We start from the raw sequence: 21,975 nt of genomic DNA on the forward strand, positions 1-21,975 counted from the left end.
AGGACAGGCAGGAGCTGTCTGTATGGGATGTTTGCTCTGGCCACAGGAGCGAGGGATGAAATCCCGGGCAGTTCAGGTGTGCGTGGGGGAAAGGCTCTCCCAGGACATGTCAAGCCAGAGAACGGCCGGCTGAAGGGCAGAGTGGAAACGGTGCCCTGCAGAAATCTCCCAGCCAGCCTCGGCATGAGTGCCTGAAGCAGGTCTGAGCAGGGCATCCCCTCCACTGCCTTGTCCTTTCAACCGTGATTATACCCTGTCTCGAGGACTGCGGCATCCTCTGCTCTCTGCACCCTCGCTGCATTCAGCCTTCCAGGAGCTCTAAGTCTGCTCTGAGACTCGTTTTATCTGTGAACAAGGAGACAGATTTAAGGCGCCTGCACTCTGCTTGCTGTCACAGCGGGTTAAGGAGCCTTTCCCTCTTAGTGCACCATAAAAAACATCTCTGAAGTGCGTATGCTTGGAGTCTCAAACACATCAAAGCCGTGCTGCGGCTAGCAGCTCTGGCACCCACCCACCGGAGCTGCGGGACATGTGCAGACCTGGAGCCAGGCTGCTCCTCCTGCAGCGGAGACTGGGACAGAGACATGCTCAGGCTGGGATTGGCAGCAGGGGTTGGTACTTGGAGTGGATGGGTGGACACAGCCACTGCCCACGTCTCCCAGAGGCACCGTGCTAGTGACAGACCTGCCCACCTTGGTGACAGAGCCATCCTGGGGCTGTGGAGGAGGTGGGACAGCAAGACCCTCCCAGGGTGGGTTGGTGCTCACTGGCAGAGCAGAGGGAAGTAGCATTATGGTGAAAAGCAGCAGAAGAACAGAAAACAGCAAAGAAGTCGCATTTGGTTTCCAAGCCCTCTGATCTGGCAGCTCTGCTCCCTTCCTGTGGCCTCCATCGCCTGGACCCTGTTAGGGAGAGGTGATGACAAAAGAGAGGTTTGGCTGTTCCTCCATCTGCTCAGCTCCCCAGGAAGGTGGAGGCTGCTGGGGGGGCAGCTTGTGAAGGGCAGCGGTAGGCAGGGGCCACTTCCCACACACTGCTTTCCTGGTGCCCGGGCAGGCTGTCCCCTCGATGCCACCGGTGCCCAGCAGCAATCCCTGTGGCTGCCACTCCCACAGCAGGAATTTTGCCTTATGTCAGTGTTTGGCCTTTCTCCAGGATGGAGAAAAAGAGCAGAAGAGGCAGAGACAAGGGAGAGGGGCTGAGCAAAGAGTGCAGCAGCTCGAAGGCTGGGAAGATGTGATGCTCATCCGAGGCTTGGTGGGTTGTGCTGCTGGCACAGCCGGGGGAGACCCTGGGCTGCAGGGTGAGCGGCTGATGCTCAGCCCAAACACAGAGCTTGCGGTGCTGCTGGCACTGGTGGATGAGAATGCTGCTCTCTGAGCCTGTGGGTGCACACACGTTAGCAGGTTATTTGGGATTGGGAGCAACTCTCCTGGCTGTCCCACGTGCTGTGCTTTGGGACTTATTGCAGAACCGTTGCAAAATGTGACCTGGTTTCCTTTCCCTAACCAAGAGCCAGCGTGCCATAAGCCCCCATAAGCGCACAAGGGTGCACAATACAGCCGCAGCAGCAACTGTTCTGGTCTACAGAGCTGCTCCTGTGCCGGCTAATGTCCCATCGCCCTCCCTCACCCTGCCTGCCTCCTCTCCTCTCCCTCCTTAGCCGAAAGGCACTGGGGTGCAGGACTGGCAGCCCCTCATGTCATGCTTCAGCCATAGACGGCTTGCCGGCAGAGAACGCTACTGGGAAGATGTGAAGGCGGAAGGCGATGCAGGAAAGAGTGGTGTGAGATGAGGCGTTCGCAGCGGTTAGAGCAGGAAGGAAGAGGATCAGTATGGTGAAAGCAACGGACGCCCAGGGAGAGATGTCAGCAGCTTCAGGGAACTGGTGGATGGGCACCTGCAGGGACCAAGTCTAAGCAAGAAAGGAATTGGACAGCATTGGCCGATCCTTTCACAGGTGCAGGTGCCTGCATCAAAGCAAGGGTCTGTCCTCCCCTGCCGATGCCACTGGCTCCTGGCAGCCCAGTCCACCTGAAGCCCCCTCGTTTGGGGCTAGGAGGAGTGTTGTTCCCTATTCATAGACCCTCTCTGGAGTGTCCCCCGTGTGCTCGGGGCATACCCGCAAATTCCCCCGGTATGGCAGCAAATGTTGTAGACTAGTCACCACGTCCTCAGCTCTCCAGGACCTCCACGCAAGGAGGGTGCACATGGAAAATGGCACACAGCTCACGTCCTTGGGGATAGGTGCATGCGAGCTCATGAGGACAGCAGCAGTGCCCACTCCCAGAGCTGATCATTTTGACTTCAGCAAATTTTCTCCTTGGGGAGAAGTTCCCTTCTGCCCTGCTCTGCTTGTCACAGGACCTTGCACAGGATTTGGGTGAGAAAGCCTCAAACTCCCACAGCCCGAGAAACATAAAACTCAGGGATAATGTTAAAAGCGGCATCAGTCCAGCCTTGCTGAAGGAACGACCAGCCGTGGCTTGAACAGGATGTACGGGCCTCCGCAGGGAGAAAGCTTTGGATGCTGAGGATCTCTTTAATCTAGTGGAAAAAGAAAGAACAAGAACCACTGATTGGAAGCTGAAGCCAGACAAATTCAACAGTGCGGATGTTTAACCGCTGGAACAGACTCCCTGGGAAGTGGCGGCTTCTCCATCCCTCCAAGCCCTCACAACCACAATCACTACTTTTCTGGAAGATGTTTTTGACAAAAACGAGCCATCAGGCTCAACAGAGGGATAAAAGAGTGAAGCTCTCTGTCCCGTGGTGTACGGGAAGGCAGACCAGCCAGCCCTTATTTCCATATGGGTTGCTTGGACTGTGGAAGAACACAGATGAATGTGCAGGAATGGAGCAATCTATAACAGGCTGTTGAAACTCGAGCATGCCTGAGGGATGGAGGAAGAGCTTGCGCAGCTTCAGAAGAGGGAAGAAGCAAGAGGAAGAGGAGGAGAGCGGGCAGCAGCCAGCTGATGCTGCTGGTGACGTGGGGACACAGAGCCATACCCTGGCAGCCCCAGCCAGAGGAGGCTGTGCACCGCGGGGTCAGCAGCCTGCTCATTTGAAGTTCGGCTGCCTTTGCCGGTTACAGTCCCCAGGAGGCTGAAGGGCTACGGCTCTGTTACTCGTTTTCTGGTTATGGAAACATCTTCTCACATGTGGTGAACATGGAGTTGAACAAACTCAGGCAGGCTGTAAAGCTGCTTTGCTGCCTCTAGGAGAGAGCGTGGGGATATGCTCCTGCACCCTTCCCAATGGCTCTGGAGATGGGAGGGTCTGGTTAATAGGTCTGTCTGAAGGTCTGCCTAATCAGCCTTGTTTCCAAAAGCTGAAGTCTCTAAAAGCTCCTGCAATTAATTAAATGTGCAAAGACATCAAGTGGGATCCTCTGGGCTTTCCACATCTAGTGGAAAGCTCGTGGGTCTTCACTGGCCCCATGGTGCTCAGAAGATGTGGCTGGCCTGAGTTCTGCACATCAGCTCACTTGAGACAAGCACCCTTCCTGCCCATAAATCAGGGGTCCCGGCCAGGAGACCTCCTGAGATGCAGGACGGCTCTGCCTTCAGGTGCTCCTCGCCTGCAGCTCCGAGGGCTGGAGTGGCAGCTCTGCTTAATGGGTCTGCAAAGTAATTAAAGCAAGAAAGCTCCCTCAGTTCCCAGGGGACTAATAGCAGACCAGATTCCTGTCTGTTATTCCCGCTCTACCGCTACAGCTGTATTGCTGGCTCAGCCCTCACAACGGGAGCCCTCCGTGACTCTAAAAGCCAAATCTTTTCCGCGGTTGCGCTGGTCAGAGCCGCGCATCTCCCTGGGGATCACTGGGGCTGCCTCTGACGGGATGCCCAGCACTGCGCTGCAAGGCGGGCGCTCGTCTTTGCAAGGGGCATATGGGCGCTGCCAGCCTGGGGGCCATGCTTGCACAGGGTTTGCCATATGGGAAGGGGTGCCAGCCGCTGCCAGGGGTCTGGGGAGAGGTCACTGATCGGTGGGAAACTGGGAAACCCCAGTTGCAGCCAAGCTGGGTTTCAAGAGCAACTGCTTCCCAAGCTGGTCACCATTTGAACAAGAGACAGTAGCTGCTGGTGCCCAGCAGCCCCCGTGTGATTTTAACCGGGGTTCAGTTATGCCAGGGGTAGGAGCAGCCCCAGAGCACCAGCCCAGCTGGGGGAAGTGCCCGCACCCGGGGGGTTTGATCCCGCTGTGCTAGGTGCGTGTGTGTAATTCATCATCCAAATGCTCAGTGTCACCAGCTCCTGGTAATTTATTGCAAGTAACATGATTTTGGCCCCCGCCGCAAGCAGGCTTGTGATGACGCGAAAAGCTGCAGCTGTCTTCAGTGCTTCCCTGCAGTAAGCTGAAGAGCTCGAGTGCCTCAAGGCCGGCGCTGATGACTTCTTTTCCAGCCCTGGGTCATTTTGCTGGCCCTCCTTTGAACTCTCTTTGGTATTTCCACATCCTTCTCAAAACAGAGACTTTGGAGCTAGCCTTGCCAGCAAGGCAAGGTAAAATCACTGCTCTCCCATCACCTCTTGCAGAAGCTGGAGGGACAGGTCAGTCCCCACGCTGCCCTGGGGGCATTGCCTGTGCCGAAATACTTTATGCTCAGCCGTGGCCATCTCATGATTCGCAGAACAGCTCACCTTGCATCACTGCTGACTGCCTTACCCATCTTGTGGCATCTGCACTGTTTTTCCCAGAAAAGCTGTGTACCCTTAGCTGGATCAGAAGCTAATGTGGCCAATGCTTCCCAGAGAGACAAGCATCTCTCCTTGTGCCCAGCCTGGGAGATGCTGCACCCTCGCTGCCACTGAATGGCCCAGGTCTGCCTGTGAGCCGCCACGGCAGGAGCGTGGGGCTCAGCTCCCCCAGCTCTGCAAGGGAGCAGGGTTTGTCAGAGCACGCTTGGGAAGAGTGTATGCTGAAACGAGAGATTTGGCAGCAACCAGCGCAGGTGGCGGGGCTGGGCAGCTCCCCGCACCCCCACCTTGCAAACCTTGCTGCTGCTGAGCCTTGAGAGCGGAGGGACACCGGTGTCGAAGCACCAAACCCCCAGGGACCATCGTGCCCAGAGGGGCGGGTGCTCAGCCAGAGGCTGGAGCTGCTGGTGCCAGCTCCCCATCGCAACAAGGCCATCGCGAGCCGCCTGCAGAACAGCTCTTGAGACCTATATGGAAATTTCAAGGGTGGTCACAAAGTGTCTAGCCTCTATCGCTCCCACAACTTGTGGGTGAAAGCAGCATCTCATCAGTGGAAATATGGAGACGAGGCGAGAAACCCCAAGGGGGCTGCTAGAAAGACCTAAGAGCCTGAGCTGACAGGTAGCTCGGAGCACTGAACTCCTTTATTTTTAACTCACGACTGTGGGGCTAAACACTGCAATCTGCGCTCACCTTTGGCCTCGCCGTAAACTCAAGTAATTACTCATCTAATGACGCCTGCTAATCGGCGTGGCTCACCGGGGAGCTGGCAATGTGCCGCGCACTGCTTCTCCTGCCTGCCGTGAGCCCGAGCAGGGTGGGCTGGCACAGCTTCCCGCAGCGGGGGAAGGCTGGCACAGCCCCTGCAGCATGGTGCCGGCGGGGAGGTCCCCAGGGTGTGGGGCAGCACCGCCAGCCAGCAGGGACGGGAACAGTGGCACGCGCCACAGGGACGGCACACGTCTGCGGTATTGAGCAACTGCAGCTCATCCTCCCAGGGAGCTTCCGCCTCGTGGGCTGAGCCTCCTCGGGGTGCACAAGCCTCTCCCTTCAGCCGCACATCTCCTCCGAGGCCCGGGGTTTGCAGGGGAAGCAGTTACCAGGCTGGTGTGGCACAAAGCCCCGTGGTTTTGGCTGGGAGCAGCAAGAGGAGAGCAGGAGGTGGCTTTTCCTCCAACACTGTGGCAAAAGCTTACCCAGAAAGTGGGAAGTGGGTTTGGATCTCCCTTTGCCAGGCCAGCCCAGCGCTGCTGGAACCGGTCAGCTTCTGCTGACCTGGGCTGGATAGAGGATGGGGACAGGCAGGCTGGTCTGGCCAGTGGGTGTTCACCTCATGCCGCTGCAGCATTGCTCTGTTTCATCTGCTGGCCTCTTCATCCAAAATGCATGTTAATCAGGGGCTGTGTGAGGACTTCCCACCCACAGGATGGATACCTGTACCTGTGTGAGGGATCTGCGCTTCCACCTGCCCATCCTGCCCTGTAGCTTGGGGCCCTGGAGACCCCATTCCCCCCTTCTGTGCCCCTCTGGGGTGGCAGACCCCTTCCTGGCACTATCCTGACCATGCAGGGCTTCCCTTGTGCATCCCCAAGCAGTGCGCAGAGCCACGGGGTGCTTGATCTGTGCTCCTTTCCACATCAGCAGCAGGTCCTCCTTATTGTGCGGTTCAGATGCTGCCGGGCAGAGCAGTCCCTAGTGCCAGCATGACCATCGCTGCTGGGTGTCCAACATTGCCAACGGGTTGGGAGGATCATCCAAATTGCCCTGGGGCACACAGTCCCTTTGGGGCAGCCAGTCTGGGTTGCGCAGAGCATGTTTATCCAGAGTGCTCCTGTGTGCGAAGGTGCCCCAGTACCCAGGCGGTGCCCAGCACACCCACAGGCAGCACCCAGAGAAGCAGGGTGAGAGGCTCCATCTCCCCGGCACCACCCAGGGTGCCTGGAGCAGCAGCAGGGCCAGAGCCCCATCCTACAGAACGGCAGGCGAGCCCCTGAGACTGCCCTTTCCCTTCCCACAACCCTGCTTCATTTACCGCACACCTCCCAGCTTCTGCAGCGGATGAGGGGGAGCCCTGCCGGCAGCAGCCTCCGTCACCGCACAGCCTCGCTTCCCTCCCTGGGGCTTGCGGCCCATCCTGTGTGCCGAGCGAGGCCGTGCCCTGCGGGAAAAAGTAGTATGTGGTGACGTAATTAAAGGCTGCATCATTAATGCATGTGTGCAGGGGCTGAACGTTTCCTACTTCTTGAGCGCTTGGCTTCCCCGCGCTATGTTCATGGGTGCTTAACTCCACGGGAGGCATTAAAACAGGAGAAATACCTTTAGGAAGTGGAGCACCCTCAGCAGTCACCAAAGCCAGCATGCCATGAACAGAGCTGGAGAGCACAGGAGAGCTCTGGTGCACTCCAGCCCTGCGCACAGAGTGGAGTGGAGGGCGACCTGCCTGCTCCAGTGGCATCACCCTCCCGCATGCCTCCGCTGGAGCTGGTGCACAGGTCCGCAGCGTGGCTACGTGCAGGTCCGTGGGAACACGCGAGCGCATCCATGCTGCTCCCCGTGCTCCGCAGCCCAGCCAAAAGCCACGCTCCTTTAGAGGGTATCAGTGTCTCTCAGCACAGGCAGAGCAATATATTCTTCCCTTAATCTCTTTCCTGGAAACTGCGGTGCCATTTTGGCTTGGACTGCACAAAAAAAGCTCACCCCAAGGCAGACATCTGGCACACAACATTTTCACCCAACAGCCAAAATTTTGCTAGGCTGTAAGCGGGGAAGCCAGCTTCTCCTGCCTGCTCCTGCTGTGAGTCAGGGGGACCATTGTGCTGCTGACTGTCCCCTCTGCCCCCCAGGACTACTGGCTGTCCCTGCTCTACAAGCGCCTTATCGGCCCCAAGGTCCTGGCGATCCATGTGGCCGGTCTCCAGAGGAAACCCCGGCCTGGCAGAGTCATTCGCGACAAGCTCCGCATTTACGCCCACTGCACCAGCTACCACAAGTAAGTGGAGCAAGGGAGGCTGGGGGCTGCAGGGGGGGGGATAAGCGGGACCCCCAGGAGATGGGGACCACCGAGGACATGCCGGGGCAGGAGCCCAAGGTTTGGCTCCGGCAAGGCAGGTTGGCTTCCCAGGGGATGCGCTCAGGTGCTACTGTGGCTGCTGTGGCGGTGGAGGGAGAGCGCGGGAACGGCGATGCTTCCGATGAAAGTCACAGCAAGCCTGTGCCTGGGAACGGGGCTGGCTGGGGCCGGTGCGGTGGCCGGCGGGCAGCCCCGGCAGCAGAGATCAAGGGAGTGGATTTCACACGAGGGGCCCCCGGTCGGTCGGGTTACCCGCCGGGCCGCGCTGCCGGGGAGCCTGTCCTGGTTATTGTTTCGCTGATAAGCTCTTTGAAAGCGCCCCAGCGAGCCGGGGAGGGGGCGGCCACCTCCTCCGCAGACACAAGTTGCTATTGTGGAGGAGGAGAGGCTGTTTCTTTACACAGTCCAGATGCTTTCAACATGCCTCCAGCTCGGTAGGAAACCTTGTCCAGTAACTGACAGGTGCAAAGTGCTTTATAGCCTTTGTTTGGGGCTGCCTGATTAGGCAGGGACAGAGGATCAGTGTCTGGACCTGTCAGTTAGGTGCCTGGGACGGCGGGGGCAGACGCCACTCGCGCACAGAGCTCCCCTCCGTTCTCAGCCTCCTCCTGGGGGGCTGCCCCGGGACCGCCACCCCCGCTCTGGACACTGGCGTGGCACCCCCTCAAGCCATGCCACCCCTGGCCAAGGAGGGGAGAGGGAGATTGGGAAGGTGTCATCGCAGAGCCAGGCTTTGTGATGGGGAGGTGGCATCTTCCTGTGGAGGGGCAACCGGGACAGTGATGTCCCCTCCAGATGGCTGCATGGGGCCAGTTCTTGCAGAGACCCCCAAACCCCTTCTTGGAGGTGATGCTCCCGGGGCATGTGCCAACACGCCCCTCAGCTCCCGCTCTCCCCTTTGCAGCCACAACTACGTCCGGGGATCCATCACCCTTTACATCATCAACCTGCATCGCTCCCGGAAGAAAATCAAGCTGGCAGGAACGCTGCGGGATAAGATCGTCCACCAGTACCTGCTGCAGCCCTACGGCAAGGACGGGCTGCACTCCAAGTAAGTGCGATGCTGGTGGCTGGGGCTGCCACTGCCGCCCTGTCCTCGATGCCACCACCCTGACCCTCTCCTGGTCCTGCAGGTCGGTCCAGCTCAACGGGCAGCCACTGGCCATGGTGGACGATGGGACCCTCCCTGAGCTAAAGCCTCGTCCACTACGGGCTGGCCGCACCTTGGTCATCCCCCCGCTGACCATGAGCTTCTACGTGGTGAAGAACGTGAACGCGCTGGCCTGCCGGTACCGATAACCCGTGGCCCAGAACGGACCCACCGACCCCGCTCCTGCCCCTTCGCACTCCCCAGGACATGCTGCCTCCTCGGCAGCCCGCACAGCCTCGCAGCAGGGCCGCATCGGGCAGGCACCGCGCCGTGCCCTTGTCCTCGCACCCTGGACACCCTCCAGCTTGGCACCCTCTCCCGCCCTGCAGCCACAGAGCTCCGCTTGGCCCTGGCCAGCATCCCTCCGGAGCGGTGCGATGGCAAATTTGCAGGGCCTGCCGCCATCCGTCCGCAAGCTGTGAGAAGCACCCGGGGTCTGGTGCCCACCATCTGCTGGGGAGGGCCGGGGTGCTGAGTCCTGGTATAGCCCGGGATGGGCACCCTCCCCGGCCCCCCCAGTCCCGCTGCCCCTCAGGGTGACCCCTCCAGCAGCCGGGTCCCCCTTTGCTCCGCACCTTCCCGGGCGGCGGGGGGCGCGGGCAGCGCTGCCGGTGCAGCAGCGCATGGAAGCAGCTCCCTCTGCTGCCGCCAGCCCGGCCGGGACCGGCGCGGGGATGCTGCGGGCAGGGCGGGCCGGGAGAAGGGGCGCCGGGGTCCGCCCCGGGCGGGCGGGGCTCGGGGGTCCGCGGCTGGAAATGTTGATAATTAAATTATACGGCCCGGAGAGGAGCGGAGCGGCGGGAGGCGGGGCCGGCGGGCAGCCCCGGCCCCCCCGGGCGGGGAGCGGCGGCGGCCGGGCCGTGAGTGTGTGTCCTGCCCGGGAGAGGGGCGGTGTCGCGGGCAGGAGCAGCCGGGACGTGCCGAGGCGCTACCGGAGGTGTAATAAAGTTGGGCTGTCAACCGCGCCGGCGTCTTCTGTCCGCCACGGGCCGGGAGCGGGGCAGCAGCGGGGCGGGAGCGGGGCAGCCCCGCGGCGGGCAGACGGGCGGGCGGGCGGACGGACGGGCGGGCAGACGGGCAGACGGACGGGCGGGCAGACGGACGGGCGGGCAGACGGGCAGACGGACGGGCGGGCAGATGGGCGGGCAGACGGACGGACGGACGGGCGGGCGGGCAGGCGCGGTGCCGCGGTGCAGGGCCGCGCCGAGCCGCCGGGGGCGCTGCGCTGCGCGCGTGGGCGCGGCGGTCACGCGCGGCGGAGCAGGAAGCGGCGCGGGGCGGGCGGAGCCGCGCGGTCCCGGTGCCCCCCTCTGCCGCCGCCGCGGATCGGGCCGGGCCGGGCCGGGCCGGGCCGGGCCATGCGGTGCGTCCTGATCGCCAGCACCGCGGCCGAGCTGCTCTTCTACTGGGCCGATGCCGCCTTCCTCCACCGGCTGCGACCACCCCACGCCGGGCAGGTGGGGCGGGACAGGGAGGGGAGGGGGTGCGTGGCGCGTGGTCACGCGTGGGCGCTGACCCGGCAGCGTGTGCCCCAGGGCCCGGCGCTGGAGGACAGCCTCAACACCCTCTTCGCCCCCCTCATCATCTCCTGTGCGGCACTGCTGGAGAAGCTCGCCGACACCTACACCTGCTTCGCGACCGAGCGTGGGCGGCACCTCCACGTCCTGCACATGGTAGGGCCGGCACCGGCACCGGCACCGGGGACCGGAGCGCCCTGGCCGGCCCCCATCTGACCCCGCTGCCGGTTGCAGTTCGGGGACTGCCTGTACATCGCAGTGAACGGTGACGGGACGGAGAGCGAGGACGACCTGCGCCGGACGCTGTTCGTGCTACGGCGCTTGGTGGAGGCTCACTGCGGCCTGGTCACGCTCGACTCCCACCTCATCCGCAAGGAGTGAGCGGACACGGCCGGCCGGCGCGGGCTGGCACGTGGGGGTGCCGGGACAGCTGCCAAGCAGTGCCTTCATGCAGCCCTGGGGGAGTGGGAGTGGGTGTCTCCAAGGCGGGACCCTCCCTTGCACTGGGACCCCCCGCCTGCTGGGCTGCACCTGGGGTTGGGGGTGCCTGTCCCCCCTGGGAGGTGACGGCCGGCTCTCAGCTCATGCTCTGCGGCCGTTGCAGGTTGCGTCCGGCCGATTCGGAGCAGCGGGAGCGTGTCTGGAGCCTGCTGCGGGGCCTGCTGGAGACCTACAGCCACCTGCGGGAGGAGGACCAGAGCTTTGCGGTGGAGGTACCGTGCCCTGGGGTGTCCCTCGCTTTTGGGGCGTCCCAGGAGTGTGAGGCTGCATGGAGGCCCAGGATGCAGGGAAGGGCTCTGGGCCAGGGACTTTGGGGCAGCTCCCTGGAGCGGTGGAGGCTGAGACCTGCCCCCGGGTCTGCGTGGCTGGGTCTGGGGGGGCTCAGCAGCCTTTCCCCCACCTGCACCCCAGGCCGTGGAGCGGCTGATCCACCCTCAGCTGTGCGAGCAGTGCATCGAGTTCCTGGAGCGGCAGGTGGTGCAGTACATCAACACCAGCCCCGAGCGCGGCGGGGACGAGGTGGGCCATGCCTTCCTCCTGGTGCACACCAAGCTGCTGGCCTTCTACTCCAGGTGTGCCCGGCCCCAGCCCCACCACCCTCCCCAGAGCAGCCGCTCACCCTCCCGGCTGACCCCTCTCTTCTCTGGCCCGCAGCCGCAACGCCAGCTCCATCCGCCCCGCCGACCTGCTCATCCTTATTCTCCTGGTGCAGGACCTGTACCCCAGCCAGAGTGCCGAGGAGGAGCTCGGGCCCCAGGTGCTCCAGAGCAGGCTGTGGGGGCCAGTGGGTCGGGGTGCCCCTGCGGGGTGATGCCTTGGCAGCTAGAGCTTAATTTTTTTTCCCCTCTTTTCGGAAGCCCACGGCAGGGAAGGTGCTCCCCCAGGGACCCAAGAGAAGTGAGAGCATCCCCGTGAGTGGCCCTGGCTCCCACGGAGGTGCGGAGAAGGACTCAGATGACCAGGTGAGTCCCTGGGATCTGGAGCTGCAGGGTGGGACGCTGGCTGTGCTGCCTGCATCGCTCTCATCTCTGACCCAGCCGTTCTCGATGGCAGGACACCGACGATCTCTCCGTGCCCGAGGTATACTACACGCCTGAGCCCTCGCCAGGCAGGCACAGCACAGGTGAGTGGCCGGCTGGCAGCAGCCCTGCCCTGCACCCCCCAGCCCTGCAGAGGTTCTGGGGCTGCGTGGGGGGCTGGTGGGGAGGGCAACCTGCCATGCTCCCTGCAGGCAGTGAGAGCTGGTCGGAGGACGCTGAGATGCTGGGCACCGGGGAGGCAGATGCTGCAGATGTCCAGGTGAGCAAGGGGTTCTGCGGTCCCTCCCAGCTCCACGCCTCCCCAGCCTGTCCTGGTACTCTTTGCGGTCTCTGGTCCTCGTCACTCGTCCCTTGCTGTGCTGTGGCTGTGGGTGCCCCAGCCTCTAGGGCTGGGGATGCACCCCACATCCTCCCTGTTGTGCATAATGCTGTGAGTGCTCTGACCACCCTCCCTGGGCCATTGCTTATGGTCTCCCTGTCCAGAGCTGTCAGCACAGAGGGGCCGGGGCTGCCTCAGAGCAGTCTGGTGTCTCCCTCTGCTGCCTCTGGGCTTTCTGGGCTGCTTCCCCTCCGATTGCCGCAGAGCCTCACACACGCTCTGCAAGCAAGTGCTGGCCTTGGTGCAAGGTGTTTGCAACCTGTGTCTTTGCAAGCAGCTTCCCTCTATCTGCTGCTCTTTCGGGGTCCCTGGGCACTTCCCTCGCTGCTGATATTCTGCTGTGCAGCCCCTCCAGCTCCCTCGGTTCAGTCGTGCCCAGTTGCAGCTTTCAGGGCATTTCTGTGTCCCTCCAGAGCGTCCTGGGTTGGTGCAGGCTGTCTTGTCCCTGTGAGGGGCTGAGCATCTCCCCTCTCTCCCCAGATGGCAGAGGACTTGCTCCAGACCTTGGGGCCTCTGGTCCCTGAAGCTTCAAACCCCAGAAGGATCTTCCTGGATGCCAGCCTGCGGGAAGGTTACTGTCCCTTGCTGCCACACACCATGCACTGCCTCCCGCTCTGGCCAGGCATCTCCCTCGTCCTCCTGACCAAGGTGAGCTGCCTCTAAGGTGAGGGAAGCGATGGTGGGCTGGGTCCTGGCTGACCCACCTCTCCCCTCCCTGGCAGGGCCCCATGACCCAGGTGGCTGTCACCCTGTACCAGCTGCTGGATGGTTTCTTGGTGCTGGAGAGGAAGCTGGAAGAGGGGCCGGAGGCGGGAGCCCCACGCTCCTACCCGTTCCTGGCCGAGCTGCGGCAGCGCATGGACAAGTTTGTGAAGAAGCTGAGTGGGCAGGACATCCAGGTGGAAGTGGGGACACAAGGACCCTGTCCTGCTGTCCCTGCAGCCTGATCCTGACCCCTGTCTCTCTCTAGTTGCAGAACACCTGGGTGGACTTCAAGAACAAGATATTTTCCCGGAGTGAGCCTGGGAACTCCCAGGAGTGAGTATGGGGTGGACAGGGAAAGTCTCGGGGCAGGTGGGGACCTTTCCCAGCCTCGGGGGCGGTGCGGCTGTCCCTGCGGCACTGGGGGCCCAGGGACCAAACTCTGTGCCGTCCGTGTCTCCCGGCTCAGGCTGCTGCAGGCAGTGGCCAACGTGAAGCGGCAGCTCTGCTCTGTGTACCGCCAGCTCTTCCTGGCCTCCGCCAGCCACAGCCTGTCCCAGGGGCTGCGGGACCGTGCCCAGAAGCTGATGAGGTGAGTCCATGGGGGTGGCCGGCATCCCCAGGGGAGCTGGGGGATTGCCCCACACCCGGCTGTGCTGGGGCTTCGGGGGTCCCGGCCTCTCACCGTGCCTCTTCTCGGCAGGGAGAAGCTGCTGGACTGGCGGGACTTTCTGCTGGTGAAGAGCAGGCGCAATATCACCATGGTGTCATACCCGTCCCTGCGGCTGGGAGCCCAGGCAGCGAGGAAGGGTCCCCGGGGGGTAGCAGAGGTGGGAGTGGGACCCTGTCCCCCCAGAACCAGGCTCAAGGGGAGGAGTGTGGTGGGCAAAGGTGGTTTCCCCAAGGCTCAGGGCTTGTCCTGGAAGGGCACCAAAGTTGTTGGACACCCTTAACCCACCTCACATACCTGGAGGACTTTCCTGGCCTGGTGCACTTCATCTATGCGGACCGCACAGCCGGGCAGATGATGGCACCATCGCTCAGCGTGACAGAGAAGTCCAGCTCGGAGCTGGGCAAGGGCCCCCTGGCCACCTTCATCAAGAGGAAGGTACTGCTCCTGGGGCTGGGGGTGGGATGGGGACCACAGGAGGGGGGGACAGTTGAAGGGTTTTCTGCTCAGGCTTCAGTGCCCCTTGTCCCCCAGGTCTGGTCCCTGATCGCGTTGGCCCGCCGATACCTGCAGAAGGGCTACACGACGCTCATGCTGCAGGATGGCGACTACTGCTGCTCCTACTTCCTCTGGTTTGAGAACGAGCTGGTATGTGGGGCAAGGAAGGGGCTGAGCCCCTCTGCCCCGGCACCTTCTGAGGGCAGGGAGCCAGGCTGTCGGCACCAGCCGGCTCCGGCTCCTTGGTGGTCCCCTCCGTGCTCCTGCCCTCTGCTGTCATCTCTCCCCAGGGCTACAAGCTGGAGGTGATGGAGGTGCCGGTTCTCTCTGATGATTCTGCTCCCATCGGGATGCTGGCAGGAGACTACTACAGGTGAGCAGTCCCCAGCCCTGCGGTTCGGCACCAGGGCCCGGGGGCTGTGCTGGCACAGGGGTCCCCATGAGTGATGCTGTCCTCACCGGGACGTTGCTGCAGGGTGGTACCAGTGCTGCGGTGTCCCCGGGGTTGCAACAGCCTGTCTCCCCAGCCTGGTGCCATGGTCCTGCTGGTGGATGGGCACTGTGTCCCTGCCAGGGACTTGACAGGGGGAGGGTGGTTAGAAAGGGGGGGCCAGGCTGTGCTGCACCTGCCAAGTCCCCCGTCTTCTCCTTCCCAGGAAGCTGCTGCGTTACTACAGCAAGAACCACCAGGCAGAGGTGGTGAAGTGCTACGAGCTGCTGACCGTGCACCTGGGCATCATCCCCTCTGAGCTCGTGGTCCAGCAGGCCTGTGACTTGGCCCGGCGCCTCTGGGAGCCCTCCCGCATCCCTCTGCTCTGAGCTGCCTCCAGCCACCTTGGGGCCGGGATTAAAGCGGGGGTGTGGGTGTTCCCGGCGCCTGGGCTGCTTTCTCAGTGTCTGTGCGCCGTCAGCCATGCCTGCGGGCAGCCATGGGCAGCCTTCCCATCCTCCAACCCAGCCACGGCTCCCACTGCCTGCCTCCCCACTCCCCGCGGGCTTCGCTGGCACCCAGCAGCATCCCTGGAGATTGGGGCTGAGAGGTTGTTGGCAAATCACCTTGCTGAAAAGTGCGTTTCCAAAGCAGGATTTATAGCATTGGCTTGGCATCACCGCCAGGCTTTGGCTGGAGAACAAAATGGTGTAGCCAAACCTGCGTGGAGGAATGGCCCAGGGTATGTCCCCCTTACCCCTCACCAAATGCAGGGTGCCAGGGCCCTCGGGCTTGGCAAGCTCTGGGGAGGTGCAGCCCATCCTGCAGCCCCTTCCCCACACCCGGGCTCCCAGACACCAGTCAGCTGCGGGGCCGAGTTTGGCTGTGAACGGGGTAAAGCTGAGGCAGCTCATGTGTTTCCCGGGCAGGTTTGGGCTCAGTGCACATGCAAACCCCCTGGGCACGGCTGGGAATGGGGCCAGCCCCAAGGGGCTCTGGCAGCTGCTGCCCCTTGTCACTCTGTGCTGCTCACTGGGGCTGGGGACAGCGGTTCAGGGAGCACTGGACCACGGCGGGGCCTTTGCCCCATCCTGCTGGGCAGGAATTTGCCCTGCCAAGCAACAGTGCTGGGTTTGGGGCCAAGCTCAGCCCCAAGCTGCCTCTTCTCCCGCTGCTCTCAAGGCTGTGCTTTGGGCTTGCCTGCTGGGGGGGGCCCAAGCTCCCCCTGTCTCGCAGTGCTTGTTGGCCCAGCCATGTGCCCCTGGGTCCTCCCTGGAGCAGAACAGGGGCTGGGGGGGCTCTCAGGCCCCCGCCTGCCCAGTGCCTTCCTGGGGTGCAGGCTGGGGAGCACCTGACATCTCGTTGAGCAGCAGGCAGCATCCGACCCTGTTGCTTCTCAGCACTGGGGCTGGTCTGTGGCCCCTCTGCAAGTCCCTGGCAAAGCTCTGCCACAGTCAGCGCCGGGGGGCCAGCACTTGGCGTGTGCCCCTGTCCTGCCCAGCCTCCCTGCAAGCCCTGGGACACGGCGTCCGGCCCTGTGCCAAGGCGTCCCCTGCCCTGGCCCCCCTGGCCCCTCCCCGTGCCCAGAAGCCCTGGGAAAAGCTCCGCCATGAAAGCAAAGTCCAGGCCGCTGGGTGCAGGGCAGCCGTGGCCGGGCACTGCGGGGTGATGGCAGCCGGGCTCTGGGCAAGGCTGGGCACAGGCTGCCCTTCCCGCTGGCTGCAGGGCTGGCATCTGTCCCCGGGGCTGCCGGGAGCGCGGCTGGCCCATGCCGGGGCTGCAGACCGGCTGCAGCGGGAGTATGACGCAGTGGTGATCGGGGCAGGTAACGCGGGGTGAGGGAGCCGGTGCTGGGCTGCAGGGAGCCAGCGGGGACACCCGGCTGCCCTCCCCTCAGGACAGGCAGGGGGGGTGGCCAGGTGGGGACGACGGTGGTGCTGGGCACGTTGTAGCCCCCCCGGCATGCTCCTTGTGCCAGGGAGGGGTCTTGCACAGCTGGGCACACACTGCAGCCCCCCAGCATGCTGCTTGTGCGGGGCACAGCTTGAGCATCTGCTTTGACCGCTTCTGTCCCCCTCCCCTGCACCATTAGGGCCAGGGCTATGGGCACGGGGGAGGATGCTCCCTGCCACCTGTATCCCCGTGTCCAGAACCCCGTTATTTGGGTGGTTGTGGCAGCCCCGCGTCCCAGACATGGCAGGGTGCCTGTGCCGTGGGACCGCCCTGCTGCCGGGCTCGGCTCACCTCCCTCTTTCCTTGCAGGGCACAACGGGCTGGTGGCAGTGAGTACCGAGTGGGGTGCTGTCACCTCCATCGCTGGGGGACAATGGGGGACCAAAGAGGGTCTGCACCGTGGGCAAGGGAGGGTGTTAGTGGCAGGGCCCGTGGGGCTGGGGGCTCCCACAGGGCTGTGAGGAGCAGGGCCCTCCCTGGTGAGGGGGGGACCGTGTGCAAGAGGGTGTTTGGGGTGACAAGGACACATCCCACTCGGAGGGATGGGCAGCATGACGCCACACTCCCCCCAGGCTGCCTACCTGCAGCGGGCAGGGGTGCGCACGGCCGTGCTGGAGAAACGCCACGTGCTGGGCGGTGCAGCCGTCACGGAGGAGATTGTGCCAGGTACCCCTGTGCACCCCGTGTCCCCCTGCCCCCCACCAGCCCTGGGCACGGGCAGCCCCCACCGCCCCATATCTTCCAGGCTTCAAGTTCTCCCGGGCATCGTACCTGCTCAGCCTGCTGCGGCCGCAGATCTACGCCGAGCTGGAGCTGCAGGTACTGGCATCCATCCCTCGCTGGGTTGCCAGCACCTCCCGGCACACTGGCAGGGTGAGCCCACTGCCAGGCCGTCCCCACAGGGTGTGTCCTGCCGTCCCTGTCTTGCAGCGGCATGGCTTGAGGGTGCTCCCACGGGACCCCTACTCCTTCACCCCACTGCTGGAGGACAGGAGTCCCCCCCGCTCCCTCCTGCTGGGGCATGACATGGCCCAGACCCAGCGGCAGATTGCTCAGTTCTCCCAGAAGGATGCCCAGGTACTGTGGGGGCGAGCACCTGGCACGGCAAAGCCCCCGAGGGGCTGCCCTGCCCACCGGAGTGGCAGGGATGCTCCCAGGTGGGGTATGCATTGCACCCACCATGGCGCAGTCCCTCCTGCCCCGCCTCTGTCCCCTTTCAGGCTTACCCTGACTATGAGTCATTCATGGGGGGCTTGGTGTCGGCCCTCGACCCGCTGCTGGATGCCCCCCCAGTGGATACAGCTGCCCTGGGACAGGGCCCCCTGCTCCAGCGGCTCAGGGCCCTGCAAGCCCTGTGGCCCCTGCTGCGGGCAGGTACGTTTGGGATGCTGGAGCACCCCGATGGCAACGGGTGTTTGCCTGCACCTGCAGTGGGCGATGCTCCTTCCCAGGGCACAGGCTCCTCAAGAGCTCCAGCTGGGCTGGCAGGCCAGCAGGCTTGCCCACTGCCTGTCCCCAAACCCAGCCGGGCACAGGCAGCTAACCGTGGCACGGCTGGGCAGGTCTCACACTTCCTCTCCAACCCCAGGGCTGGTGCTGGGGTGGCAGCTGCCCCGCTATTACGAGGTGCTCACAGCCCCCATCTCCAAGGTGAGTGCAGCAGCGGCGCAGAGCCACCAGCCGCCTCCCTGCCTGCCTGCAAGGGTGCTGCGGCAGCCCCTCACCCCAAGCCTGGCGCTCTCCTTTTCTCCCGGGCCAGATCCTGGATCAGTGGTTTGAGTCGGAGCCCCTGAAGGCGACTCTGGCTACTGACGCGGTGATTGGAGCCATGGCCAGCCCCCACACCCCCGGCAGTGGGTGAGGGTCCCTTCCCCCCGGGGCTCATGGCTGCACCGTTCCCTCATGCCATCCTCTGTGCTGGCAGCTCCTGGGCTCTGCTGTGCCCCAGCACCCTGTGCCCTGCCCCGCTGCCTCTCCCTCCCTCCCACCCGCTCAGCCTTGCCACGGTGGCTCAGGGGTTGGGGCTGGGCAAGGGGCTGCCCCCCATCCCTGCCATATGGCTCTCCTGAGTGGTACCCACTGCCCACTGCTGTTTGGACACCTCTGTCCCCAGGTCCTGGCTGGTAGGTGCCCCCTGTAACTGATTTGGCATCCTACCAGCTGGTGTGGTCCTATCTGTGGGGGCCATGGCACAATCCTCACCATGCCCATGCAAGGGACAGACCTGTCCCCTTGGCCGGCGGCTAACCTGGGGTCCTGCCACCGCAGGTACGTGCTGTTGCACCATGTGATGGGTGAGCTGGAGGGACGGCGGGGGGCCTGGGGCTATGTGGCTGGCGGGATGGGAGCCCTGTCCCAAGCCATCGCCCGCGCAGCGGCTGCCTGGGGAGCCCACATCTTTGCTGAGAAGGTACAGGGTGTCTGGGCGTGGGGAGCTGCTTGGCTGGCCTGCAGGGAGCAGGGATGCTCTTGGTGAGGTCCTGTCCCGTCCGCCTGCCCAGGCTGTGTGCCACGTGCTGCTGGGCAGGGACGGGCGGGCGCAGGGTGTTGCGCTGCAGGACGGGACGGAGGTGAGGAGCAAACTGGTGCTGTCCAATGCCTCCCCCCAAATCACCTTCCTGGAGCTCACCCCCCAGGTATGGGGCGCACAGGGCTGGCCGGGGCTTGGCATGGTGGCATCCCCCAGCTGGGCTGCCCCTGTCAACCGCTGGGCTTTGCCCTGGCCTCTTCCACCCTAGGAGCAGCTGCCAAAGGATTTTGTCCAGCGGATTCGGCAGGTCGACACACGCTCCCCTGTCACCAAGATCAATGGTAGGTACCGGCAGGGCCACCTCTGCTGCCGTCCCTGCTGGAGGGACACTGGCACCGAGCTCAGCACGAGGCTGCACGCCACTTCCCCAATCCACCCTCCTGCGCACAGTGGCCGTGGATCGGCTGCCGAGCTTCCTGGCTGCCCCCAACACTCGTGATGGCCAGCCCCTGCCCCACCACCAGTGCTCCATCCATCTCAACTGCGAGGACACCCACCTCCTGCACCAGGCCTTCACTGAGGCCACCCATGGGTACCCCTCCACCAGGTAGGAGCCTGCACTGGCACACCTCAGTGCCCCGGGGAAGGGGCAGAACAGCCATGGCGGGTGGTGCTGGGGGAAGAGGTCTGGGGGGGCTGAATCCCCCTCTGCCTGCCCAGCTAGTGTCCTGCTCCTCCAGGCCCATGATCGAACTCTGCATCCCCTCAGCGCTGGACCCAGGGCTGGCCCCACGGGGCTGCCACATCGTGTCCCTCTTCACCCAGTACACCCCTTCCATGCTGGCAGGTGGGCGGCCCTGGGACGAGCAGGCCAGAAATGCATATGCAGACACAGGTATATAATGCATACATGGACATGGGTACATAATGCCTATGCAGACCCGGGTAACACCAGGAGTGCTGGTCCCTGCCCACAGGCAGAGCCGCCCTGGAGCTGCTCAGGGGCTGGCCACCATGTCCCCCCGAGCTGCCCACCAGTCCCTTCATCCCTCTCTAGTGTTTGACTGCATCGAAGCCTATGCCCCAGGGTTCAAGGCATCCGTCATCGGTAGGGACATCCTGACACCACCAGACCTGGAAAGGATCTTTGGGCTGCCCGGTGGGGTGGGTACCATGTGGGCTCAGCTCTGAGCATTGCTCCAGTGCCCATGCTGGTGGGCACACAGCCCTGGGCCAGGCACAGCCAGCTCACACAGAGCTCTGCTTGCAGAACATCTTCCATGGAGGGATGTCTCTGGACCAGCTGTACTTTGCCCGGCCAGCACCATTCTACTCGGGCTACCGCTCCCCAATTCCCAGCTTGTACCTGTGTGGAAGTGGAGCCCACCCTGGTGAGTAGGGCTGGGAGCTGGGACCCTCCTGGGGGGCTGCAGGAGAAGGGCAGGGGTGCGTGGAAGAGGTGCAAGGGCAGCATGGCGGGGGAGGCAGTGTCCACTCCCCTCTCTGCCCTTGCACGGGCAGGCACATGGGGCAGCTCCGCTGGTGCAGCCCTGGGCTCCATCTCCTGGGGCTGGAGCTGCCGGCTGCTCCCCATTTCTGCTCTCTTGCAGGAGGAGGAGTGATGGGAGCAGCGGGACGCAATGCTGCCCGGGTGGCCCTTGAGGACTTCAGGCACCTGTGATGGCAGTGGTGACACCAACTTCGCCTATGCAGGGCTGTGGCTGCAGCGGGCCATATTGACCCCACAGAGAGCCCTGCCTGTCCCCAACTTGCTTTCCAGGCACTGCAGGGCAGCAACATCCCCTGAGAGATGGGGGTGCAGGCTGGCAGGGTCCCTTGTGCTCCCAGCTGCTACCATCACCTTGAACACGTGGCTGCTCCCAGCCCGCCACAGCCCAGCCTTGCCCGGGTGGGTCCTGGGCACTGGGTGGCCATGGTGAGCCTCGCTCAGCCCCTGCCTGCACCCGTGGAAATAAACCCTGGCCCAGGCTCTGTCTTGAGGGCTCTCACTGTGGTTTTTCAGCTCTTCATGCAGCTCCCAACATACCAGCATGGGGGGCTACACTGTGCCATCTGCACTGTGGCTGGTGATGCAGCCTTGGGGGAGCTTCCAGAGGGGACAGGCACGTCCCAGAGCAGTGAATGGGGACAACCACCCCCTCGCCCTCTCCTCCGCTCACCGATGCAAGTTGGAGCCACCCAGCCCCGGGCTGGCCTGGACCACTCCAAGGTGCGTAGAACAAGCAGGGAACCAGGGAGCTGCCTGAGACCTGCTTTGCTACCTGGAGCCCCCAAACTGTTCTCTGTCCCCCCGGCCCTCGGTGGCTGTGTGTACTGCAGCCACGCACCCAGCAGCTGAGAGACTGCAGGAGCCAGGACTGGCAGCTGCCCCCCCGTGCCCCACACACCCCCCCATTCCTGCTGGGAGCTGCCTGCACGTGTTCTGGCCCTGTCCCTCCATCCGCAGGGCAGATGCTCCATGCAGCCCAGCGGCTCTCCTCAGCGGACGGCAGGCCTGGGGTGTGCCCTTCTCCAGGGCTGCTGCCGGGAGCCGCTTGCTGCAGATTACAGAGCTCATATCCTCTCCCTGCCCTCTTCCTCCCCCAGACAATGCTCCCAATTCAGCCGCCCACCTCACCTCCCCCTGGGCCCTAAATAAGGTGCTGCCACGCTGAGCTGTTGCACCTGAGCTGGCTGAATCAATATTGACCCGCCAGGAATAGTCCCGCAGCCCTCTGAGAATAGCCCCGCACGCCCGCCCCGCTGCCCACAGCTTCCCGCGCACGGGGCTGCCCTGCTGCCGGCAGCGTATTTTTAGCTGCTGCAGTTGCTGGCTGCAGGTGCTGGCACCCAGTGAGCCCTGAGGGCTAGGCTGGAGGGGGATGACAGCGA

General features: G+C 63.6%; 3 protein-coding genes across 4 annotated transcripts in view; all 3 read left to right on the top strand.

Annotated features, from left to right (window-relative positions):
• Nucleotides 1–9,219, top strand: part of HPSE2 (heparanase 2 (inactive)) — a 113,505-nt gene extending 104,286 nt beyond the window's left edge. The window contains exons 10-12 of the mRNA XM_072870717.1: nt 7,547–7,692; nt 8,678–8,824; nt 8,907–9,219. Coding sequence (XP_072726818.1) covers nt 7,547–7,692; nt 8,678–8,824; nt 8,907–9,072 — 459 coding nt within the window. The 3' untranslated portion in view covers nt 9,073–9,219. The remainder of the gene's footprint in view (nt 1–7,546; nt 7,693–8,677; nt 8,825–8,906) is intronic.
• Nucleotides 9,220–10,176: 957 nt separating this feature from the next.
• HPS1 (HPS1 biogenesis of lysosomal organelles complex 3 subunit 1) lies at nt 10,177–15,104 on the top strand. 2 transcript variants are annotated; one of them, XM_072869963.1, is made up of 18 exons: nt 10,177–10,380; nt 10,459–10,596; nt 10,675–10,817; nt 11,045–11,153; nt 11,353–11,513; nt 11,596–11,698; nt 11,799–11,903; nt 11,995–12,064; nt 12,173–12,240; nt 12,841–13,008; nt 13,083–13,259; nt 13,331–13,398; nt 13,532–13,654; nt 13,766–13,830; nt 14,025–14,170; nt 14,267–14,380; nt 14,521–14,603; nt 14,887–15,104. In XM_072869963.1, the coding sequence occupies exons 1-18, from the start codon at nt 10,282–10,284 to the stop codon at nt 15,047–15,049; spliced, it is 2,103 nt and encodes a 700-aa protein (XP_072726064.1). In that variant the 5' UTR covers nt 10,177–10,281; the 3' UTR covers nt 15,050–15,104. The 2 variants fall into 2 exon arrangements, with proteins under 2 accessions (XP_072726064.1, XP_072726062.1); XM_072869961.1 differs by having other exon boundaries at nt 10,177–10,596.
• A 1,224-nt stretch (nt 15,105–16,328) lies between these two features.
• PYROXD2 (pyridine nucleotide-disulphide oxidoreductase domain 2) lies at nt 16,329–20,950 on the top strand. Its single transcript, XM_072871467.1, has 16 exons — nt 16,329–16,485; nt 16,923–16,942; nt 17,186–17,279; nt 17,359–17,432; nt 17,544–17,690; nt 17,834–17,987; nt 18,202–18,263; nt 18,373–18,470; nt 18,882–19,023; nt 19,115–19,249; nt 19,352–19,424; nt 19,534–19,690; nt 19,824–19,978; nt 20,141–20,247; nt 20,354–20,474; nt 20,694–20,950. The coding sequence occupies exons 1-16, from the start codon at nt 16,329–16,331 to the stop codon at nt 20,762–20,764; spliced, it is 1,767 nt and encodes a 588-aa protein (XP_072727568.1). The 3' UTR covers nt 20,765–20,950.
• Nucleotides 20,951–21,975: the final 1,025 nt, after the last annotated feature.

This window comes from Ciconia boyciana, chromosome 8 (genome assembly GCF_034638445.1).
Source record: "Ciconia boyciana chromosome 8, ASM3463844v1, whole genome shotgun sequence".
Lineage (NCBI taxonomy): Eukaryota > Metazoa > Chordata > Aves > Ciconiiformes > Ciconiidae > Ciconia > Ciconia boyciana.